Source organism: Zingiber officinale, chromosome 5A (genome assembly GCF_018446385.1).
Source record: "Zingiber officinale cultivar Zhangliang chromosome 5A, Zo_v1.1, whole genome shotgun sequence".
Classification (NCBI taxonomy): Eukaryota; Viridiplantae; Streptophyta; class Magnoliopsida; order Zingiberales; family Zingiberaceae; genus Zingiber; species Zingiber officinale.
The window spans coordinates 73,470,108-73,478,895 of NC_055994.1; the positions used below are offsets into that span (position 1 = coordinate 73,470,108).

Below are 8,788 nucleotides of genomic sequence, written 5' to 3' on the forward strand. Positions count from 1 at the left end.
AAAAAAGAGATAGATAACAATTAGTGGAAAAACGAGAGTACTATAACAATAATATAAAGCTTGACAACAAAAGAGAGAAATTGAGAAAGAAATAAAATTTAAAGAGAAATAATCTATTTTAATATTAAATATAATTTTATTAAAAAAATAAACATAAAAATATCATGTCTAAATTTTAAAATAAATTATTAAAAAATAATTAATAATAAGTATAACCAATAATATTTTAATTTATCAGTGAAATCTAACTTATATTATTAAAAAATTAAATATTACTATTCAAATCTAATTTTAATGAATAATAAATTAATACTGAATAAAAAATATGCTCTCCAAATTCTCCATTATCAATACTGAATAAATGATAAAAGCGCACGATGTAGTCACTCTCATATTTTTTTTTTCTTTTTTTTACTGTTTTTTTACATGTATTCCCTTTTACGTATTCCCTTTTTTTTATTATTTACACAGTTTGCCATTTTTAATTTTTTTACATGTTATTCCTTTTTATTTTTTTTACACAATTTGCCTATTTTTAATTTTTACCAGTTTTTTCGTTGTTTATTTTTAAATGTATTTCCTTTTTTATTATTTACATAGTTTTCCTTTTTAATTTTTTACAGGCTTTTCCTCATATTTTTTTTAAAAATTTTTTACACGTTTTTCCTTTTTTTAAAAAAAAAAAAATTAAATGCATTTTCTATTTTATTATTTACACGATTTTCCTTTTTAATTTTTTATACACTTTTCCTCACATTTTTTTTTTAAAATTGTTTACACGTTTTTTTTTATATTATGTATTTATCTACTGGTATAATTTAGATGAGTGCAATTTGAAATTTGCAAATCATGCAATGATGCTGCACTAATTCTTACGCATTAAAAGAGAATGATTTATAGTAGCGTTTTATATAAGTTATTAACTAAATTTATTTGGTGAAAATATTTAATTAATAATTAATTCATATTTAACATCCACGATTACATAAAAAGATAGGGATAACAATTAATAGATAAACGAGGGTAACAATAATATCAAAATTGTTGCAACAAAGAGAAAAATTGTGAAAGAAATAAAATTTAAAGAAAAATAAATTATTTTAATATTTAATATAATTTTATTAAAAAAATAAACATAAAAATATCATGTCCAAATTTTAAAATAAATTATAACAAAATAATTAATAATAAGTATAACCAATAATATTTTAATTTATCAGTGAAACCTAACTTATACTATTAAAAAAATTATACATTACTGTTCAAATCTAATTTTAATGAACCATAAATTAAACATTACTGATTAAATAAATTTGGTAGGTAAAAAATTACATGACTAAATTTTAACGTTAGTTATAAAAAAATAAAATATTATTGACCAATGCCAACTTAGCCTAGCTTCAATTTTGTGAGTTCAAATTAAATATATTTAATTAATATTATAATTGTAGCAAAAGCGGTGGACAAATTCAAATTCAGTTATTTTTTCCCACTGATTAATAATTTTTCATGTAAAAATTTAAATTGAAAAGCCAAGTCTAACATTAATTAAAAATATCCTTTAAAAAGAAATTAAAATTAGTTCCGGAATAAACTCCTACAATTTTTATTATTTCTGTTAACTGATTGTTCAAATAAATAGATTCACGCAATCTTCTTCCTCCTCTACCAGAAATTCATGGATCAATCTATCAAAACTTCCACTACGGACGTTTGGATGAGCAATGTGGTGGAGCAGTCTCTAGTAATCGAGGATCTCCTTCGTTATTTCCCTATCGTTGCCATCGACACTGAGTTTCCCGGCTTCCTCCGTGACACTCCCCGCCACGCCTCCGATGAACAACGCTACGCCGACGTGAAGCACAATGTCGACGGCACCAGCATCATTCAATTCGGCCTCGCCCTGTTCGATGCTAGCGGCAACCAGCCATGGCCCGGTTGTTGCTGGCAATTCAACTTCGCCGACTTCGACCCCGACCTCAGTGCTTCCTCGCCCAACTCCATCCGCCTCTTGCAGGAGAGCGGCCACGACCTGCATAAGAACCGCCGCAACGGCATCAAGTCGGCGCAATGCTACTCTCTTCTTCGCCACAAGCTGTTCCGCGGCCACAACGCCAAATACATAACTTTCCATGGACTCTACGACGTCGCTTACCTGATGAAGGTGCTCACCGCCGGAAGACCACTCCCTGACACTCTGCCGGAGTTTCTATTCGAAGCTGGAAATATTTTCGGCGAACTGTACGACCTGAAGCACGTGGCTAATTCTTGCCCCGGGCTCCTTGGCGGCGAGCTCGGCCTCACAAAGTTGGCCAGGTTGGTGGAACTAAAAGCAGAGGGCGTTGCGCATCAGGCCGGCTTCGACAGCATGGTGATCGGATTGGTGTTCACCGAGATGAAGAAGAGATGGGAGATCGAGAAGGCGCAATTTGTCATGGTGCTGTACGGGGTGGAGAAAGCTTGCGTGGAGTTCAAGATCAAGGCGAGTATCGAGAGGGCACAACGACTCAGCAGTCTTCCTCCCCTGCTGCAATGGCTCCCGCCGGTCCATGGCGTCGTCAATTATCATCCTCCTGCGAATGATGCAACGATTTCTGTAGAACAGACGATCATCCCGCAGCTGCCGCTGCCGCAGTCGTCTTCGGTGGTCGTCAATTACAGCTCTCCTGGGTTGCTGCCGCTGCCGCAGTCGTCTTCGGTGGTCGTCAATTACAGCTCTCCTGGGTTGCTGCCGCTGCCGCAGTCGTCTTCGGTGGTCGTCAATTACAGCTCTCCTGGGTTGCTGCCGGCGAGCGATCCTCCGTTCAACCCAGTGCAACCGGTGCAGTATTACTTTTATTCTTGGCCTTACCCAATGCAGTTCATGCACTATTTCACCTAATCCATCCCGTTGAAGACTTTAAGTTTCGTGCTTAATTGTCTATTCTGGTTAAATACTGTAAATTATAAGTAAACATCTGACTTTCTACTAATAATCATACACCTGAAGTGGGAAAGAGAGTCTCGAACTATATAAATATTTTATTTCCACTAATATTGTCTATGGCCTGGTGAAGGATCAGAAAGATTACTTCGGAATTGTAAATTGCAGGTACCATACTCAAGTTTTTTAACTCCGATTATTTAAGAAATTTTCCCCTGTAATTACTTTTATGTACCAGTGTTTTCTTTTGCTTTGATGTTGTAATACTATTGTTCCTAATCGATCTGCTTCCATCAAATACTAAAATAAATATTTCGTGATCCAGCACAGAGTAGAACAAGAATTGGAGCTTTACTCCTCGAAATCTATATATACATATATAATGTAGTTAAATAAAAAAGAGAAATCATTTCTGCAAATCCTAAAAGTAATAAACTCTTCGAGTTACATACTGTTAATCACTCATGAGAACCGCCTCTACGCATTGTATATTACATCAGATATATATGGTTAGCCATCCAAAGATTCCGGAAGACAACCTTCTATTGATCATGACATCCTATATATTCCAATTAATCAATAGGCTTGACCAAGTTAATTTGGGAACTCAGCAATCAGTTGGCAGATCATTAAGATCTGGAAGTTCGATGAAATCCTTCCTCCCGGGAGCAACAAGCTGCTGGACAGCTTTAATAGTGTGGTGATTATTAACAGGTGGCTCGGGTAACTTCCGGAGCGACTGCAAAGATGAAGCAGCAAATCAAAATTCAGGCAAAGCTCAAAGTATAAGCAGCTCAAAATTGGTATGAAAAGCATCAGCACAGTAGGCCAATAGCACGCTGCCTATCACCTATAACAAGGCAAGGCTTGAGAGCAAAAAGAAGAGACCTTTCCATCACAGGAGTCTCATATAGTGATTACAATACATTTAATCACGTACCAAAACACTCCTTTGCAGTCAGTTAGTTAACCTGGTATTTTCTATGGGGAAGAATAGAGCTCCATTTTCATAAAGTTCTTCGTTTGCCCCGGTGGAGAACAAATGGAGAAAAATCCAAATTCCTCTTCCTGACGCATTTTTCCTCAAAACTCGTCCTCCTAAAACTAGACATACATCTTACTTCCCCTTTGGAGTTCGAGAGAAATCTCAGATTTCCCATTCATCTGTTGCTTGGAAGAGCTCAAGAGCAGCCAGCAAGGTTGCCATGGTCGATCTTCAAGGGTCTCCATATCCGTGAGGGAAAACAGAGCCTTATAGAGTCTATAGATAGCAACACACACCAACCATTAAGAAAGAACTGCAGTCCAAACTAGACATGAGAAACAGATATGGGAAAATGTTGACTTCTCATGATAGTAGACAGCTGAAGATTTAGCTACACATGTTTAGGTTCAATACCATAAACTGGAATTCACTATGAATTGGCCTATAGCTATATGGCATGCCACTGGGAGAATTCTACAGCACAAAAAACAACATCTATAGATTAGATCCTTTCCTATATGTTTCATTAATATCTTTCCACGTTTTTCACTTGGGTAACGGGTGGTCCATCTAAAATGCCATGGTGGTCCAGTGCTGGTCAGTGGTCAGTAGAAGAATTTCTCGGATACTGCTGGGAAACCGACCCCTGCCAAACCGCAGCAGCCTACCACTAGTCATTCAGGATGGGGAAGTATACGCGGTTTCAGAAGCTTTAAGGGTTGGATGAGCAAGAAGACTGCACATCCCTATTCTTTAAGGTATTAACTTTTTTAGTTCAGGATTAGGAAAAACAAACAAAGCGCCTACTAATTGATCGGCTTCTAGGCAAAGACGGGGATGTAAGAAAGGCATGGGCTTTGGTGGTCACCTTTAGTTTGCCGTTCTCCGCCCTCAGCTGCTCCAAAGACTTGCGCCATATTTCCATCTCCTACATCGTTTAAGACGAAAAGGAATGCGATAAGAAACCTTTAACGGTGGAGGAGGAGGATTCGAGAACCATAAAAAGAATAGAAACAGAGAAAAAGAAGCCACCTCGACAAGTTTCGCCTTCTCTTCCAGCAGCGACGTTTGCACGGCCTGCAGCTCTACTTTCGTCTGCTTGCCAAGCCAAAGACAGATTTACATTCAACTAATTCACTAGAAGAGGAACAACGCCAACTGAGACATTTGGGTCCTTACCATTTTTTTCTGTGGTGGCAGTCGGATGAAGCAAGAAACCGTCGGTTCTCGCGGGTTCGTCGCCGCCACCGCCGCCGCCACTACCTGCTGCAAAACACCGACAACGTAAAACAGCGAGCCGTTGAATCCGGTGGACTTGACGGTAGAATGCCCCATAAAACACGAGGATGAGAGACACGTTGCAACTTTGACCGCGACAAAGGCAAAAGGATGGACATAAATAATAAAAAGAATCTGTTTGCGATCGCTTTGACGGGGCAGATGCATGCTTCCAATCACAAGAGAGGTATGAACAAAAGTAAACAGATGGACAAGCGAGAATTTATTGCTTTCTTTTTTCTTCCTTTTTTTTTTTTGTTGTTGTTGTTGTTGTTGTTCTTATTCTCATATCTATCTCACTGAGAAGGTCTTCTTCTAAACGGCGCCTTGATTCGCCGCAAACCATCAAACCAACGAAGAAGACGAAAAGGAAGCTCGATCATTTTTTTTTGTGGTAAACCAAAACGATTCTCTAAACAGCAAGTACGATCCTTTACGGGAAAACATTAGGATCAAACTCCAATTCCAACTGTTGTTTTGTCTAAAAGAAATACATTAATCGCAACGTCAATTTCCCGAGAAAAATACAGATATTTGAGGAAAGAAGTAAAATGTAACGGATTAAATTTTGATATAGAAAGGGAAGAAAAGATGTACAGTAAATACGACGTCATCGGAGACGATTCAGGCGCAAGGGTATTCTCGTCAAACCACGAAAAAAAATTGGCGACGGATGCGCGAGAAGGGAAGGCCTTGTTACCTCGTTGCGGCGTTCCTCTGGCCCGGCGATCGAAACGCCGGCGGATCGCCCGGTCTTCGCCCCCTCCTCGCCGCCGCTCGCCGACGCGCTGCTGTAGCCCTCGAGAGGCGACTGCGGACTCGCCCTCCTCTTCTTCTCTTTCCTATTCGTCTCCTCCGCCTCCGCCTCCGCAGTCGCCGCCGAAATCTTCCTTTCCTCTTCCTCCTCTTCCTGCGTTAGCGGAAATACTCGGGGGATCTGCAGCCGCGACCGCTTCCTCCGTGTCCCCCACTCCAAAGAACACACGGAGGGCGGCGCAGAGGTAGATGGCCTCTCATCGCCGTCCGCCTCCGGGCACCACAGTCGGAAGCTGATTAGGACGGCCGCCACGAGATCAGGATTGTGGTAAGCCTGGCGAGCCCACTCGTCGTCGTCTCCGGAGGCTTCGGTGGTGGCCATGGGGACCAGGCAAGGAACCGTCGCCAACCCTAGAGAGGATGCGAAGCGTGAGACAGAGAGAGAGAAGCAGCGGAGGTGGTGTCGTTGGATGGGGGAAGAGAGATAAAGGATGAATACGTGTTATTTAAAATATATAAATATGTGCGTGGAATAAAGGAAAGGGTATGATGGTAATTATACGAATAGGGACCAAAGGCTTATATCGGGTTGGTTGAAGTCGACCTACCCCGTGAAAAAAAAGAAGTGATGACGTGGCGTGCTCGGCAAACGAACCGGTCGGACGCAATTAAACCAAAACGAACCGATTTATGGCACGCCGACTCAATTGCGACCGGCTTATGCTATGGCGCTTAGCGATCCGAGTTGATGTGATATACCTTACTGGTCTCCATCGCCGAGAGAAAAATATTACACGGTTTAAAGACTTGCTCTATTCGACAATTTATAATTCATTTACTACATCACTCTTAAATAAACCTATTAAATCATCCCTTTAAGGCGGGGCGCTTTACCACCATGAGTATAAATGGTACATTACTATAATTCTTCACTAATTCTCAAATAAAATTGTCACTTATCTAGATAATGATAAGAATTTTAAAATTCCTATTTAGGATAGTGCAATAATTTAGAATCATTAAGAAAATGATTCAACGATCCAACCCATGCTCTTATCCGAGATCTGCAACTAATATACAAAATGAACAGAAGTGGAAATATAAAGATATAAACGGTAAATACGTACTTGAATTTAGAGACATCCTCATCTCATCGTCGCTGGAAGAACCTAAAGATCAAAGCTTGAATTAGCTGCAGAGAGTGATTTTCCACGAGTCCAAGGGTAACTGCTCCGTAATCTCAATCCGATGAAGAAAATGTGATAGCCATGAGAATTGGGGACGAATCTTTTAGACTAGGAATTCCTGGTCCCCTGGACCACATACCTCATGTAAAATTGGGACCCTAGCTCACGTGCAAATCATGTGCACACGCCAACGTCCAAAAGTCCCAAAAGTCCTAGCCTCGCGAACTCTCCTCCCTCCAGCGTCGAAGCGGCGCCTCCCTCCCTCCAACTCCCCTGGCGATCTCCCGGTGCCTCCCTCCAGCACCTCCCCTCCCGCGACCTCGAGCGGCCTCCAGCATCGTGACGCCCTCCCTCCAGAATCTACGAGTTGTCGTCATTTGAACTTTGAAGAAAATGAAGCTAGTCGGGAAGGTGACTTTGATGTTATTGATGAAGATAATAAGATTCATATTGGGAATGTATGGAGTTTCAATATATCGAATTTTACTTTTTATACATTTTTCTTTGTTTGTTTGATTTTATAGGCTTAAACATTGAAACAGATTTGGATATACCACAATTGGGGTTGAAATTTGATACAGAAGAAGATGTATATCAATTTTATTTGGCATATGCTAAAAAAGTTGGATTTGACGTAAGGAGAGGTAAAATCTACAATGATAAATCGGGTAAATTACTTGATAGAGTTTTTTATTATTGTGCCCAAAGCAAAAGAGGAAAAGACAAACGAGATCTTTATGTCAAAGCAAGTCGTGATGAAACTAGGTTTGGTTGTAAGGCTAAAATAAATATTAGTAATCAGAAAAAAACAAGTTTACTGTAGTGCAATTTGTTAAAGAGCATAATCATTATCTATCAAGTCCAAACAAAACTCACCTCTATAGAAGTCATAGAAATATATCTTTTTTTTATAGCAAAACAGATTGAGATTGCAAGTGATGTGGGAATCCCCCAAAAAGCATCTCATGATCTTATGGTGAGACAAGTAGGCGGGATGGAGAATTTAGGATTTATTCTTGAGGATTACAAAAACTACTTGCGATCCAAAAGAACAATAAATATGAGAGTTGGGGATACAGGGGTGTATTGGAGTATTTGCAGCAAATGTAGTTTGATGATCTTAATTTTTTTTATGCTATTCAAGTTGATGAAGATGATTTGATTACTAATATTTTTTGGTCCGATGTTAAGATGAGAGTTGATTATGCTACTTTTGGAGATGTTGTTTGCTTTGACACAACCTATAGAAAAAACAATGAAGGTCAGCCAATTACGTTGTTTGTGGGCGTAAATCATCATAAACAATCAATACTTTTGGGTGTTGCTTTATTATATGATGAAACTAGTTTGACTTTTGAATGGTTGTTTAATACATTAACTAAAGCTATGGGTGAGAAAAAACCAACTACTATTCTTACAGATCAAGATACAGCAATGACAAAGGCATTAGCTTCTAGATGGCCTGAAACACATCATCGTTTGTGCATTTGACACATTTATCAAAATGTCGCCATACATTTGAGTGGAGTTTTTTCTCGGTTTAGAGACTTTGCTAAAGATTTTGCCTCGTGTGTATATGATTTTGATGAAGAGGTTCAGCATGGAACATGATGTTCGCCAAGTATGCACTTGAAGACAATGATTGGTTGAGGGTGTACA

At 39.2% G+C, this 8,788-nt stretch overlaps 1 protein-coding gene across 2 annotated transcripts; it reads right to left on the bottom strand.

The window, feature by feature from the left end:
* Nucleotides 1-3,255: 3,255 nt before the first annotated feature.
* Nucleotides 3,256-6,429, bottom strand: LOC121980598. Of its 2 annotated transcripts, none has more exons than XM_042532701.1 (5): nt 5,887-6,429; nt 5,088-5,171; nt 4,941-5,003; nt 4,777-4,836; nt 3,256-3,662 (listed from the first exon to the last, which is right to left on the bottom strand). In XM_042532701.1, the coding sequence occupies exons 1-5, from the start codon at nt 6,322-6,324 to the stop codon at nt 3,531-3,533; spliced, it is 777 nt and encodes a 258-aa protein (XP_042388635.1). In that variant the 5' UTR covers nt 6,325-6,429; the 3' UTR covers nt 3,256-3,530. The 2 variants fall into 2 exon arrangements, with proteins under 2 accessions (XP_042388635.1, XP_042388634.1); XM_042532700.1 differs by having other exon boundaries at nt 5,088-5,174.
* Between the last annotated feature and the right edge of the window lie 2,359 nt (nt 6,430-8,788).

What these genes read in the sequence shown, in the direction of transcription:
- LOC121980598 (XM_042532700.1), bottom strand. Translation starts at nt 6,324, where the DNA reads ATGGCCACCACCGAAGCCTCCGGAGACGACGACGAGTGGGCTCGCCAG. An exon ending in AGAAGGCGAAACTTGTCGAG is followed by an intron (nt 4,837 to 4,940) that starts GTGGCTTCTTTT and finishes TAAACGATGTAG; the next exon opens with GAGATGGAAATATGGCGCAA. An exon ending in CGGAGAACGGCAAACTAAAG is followed by an intron (nt 3,663 to 4,776) that starts GTGACCACCAAA and finishes TCATCTTTGCAG; the next exon opens with TCGCTCCGGAAGTTACCCGA.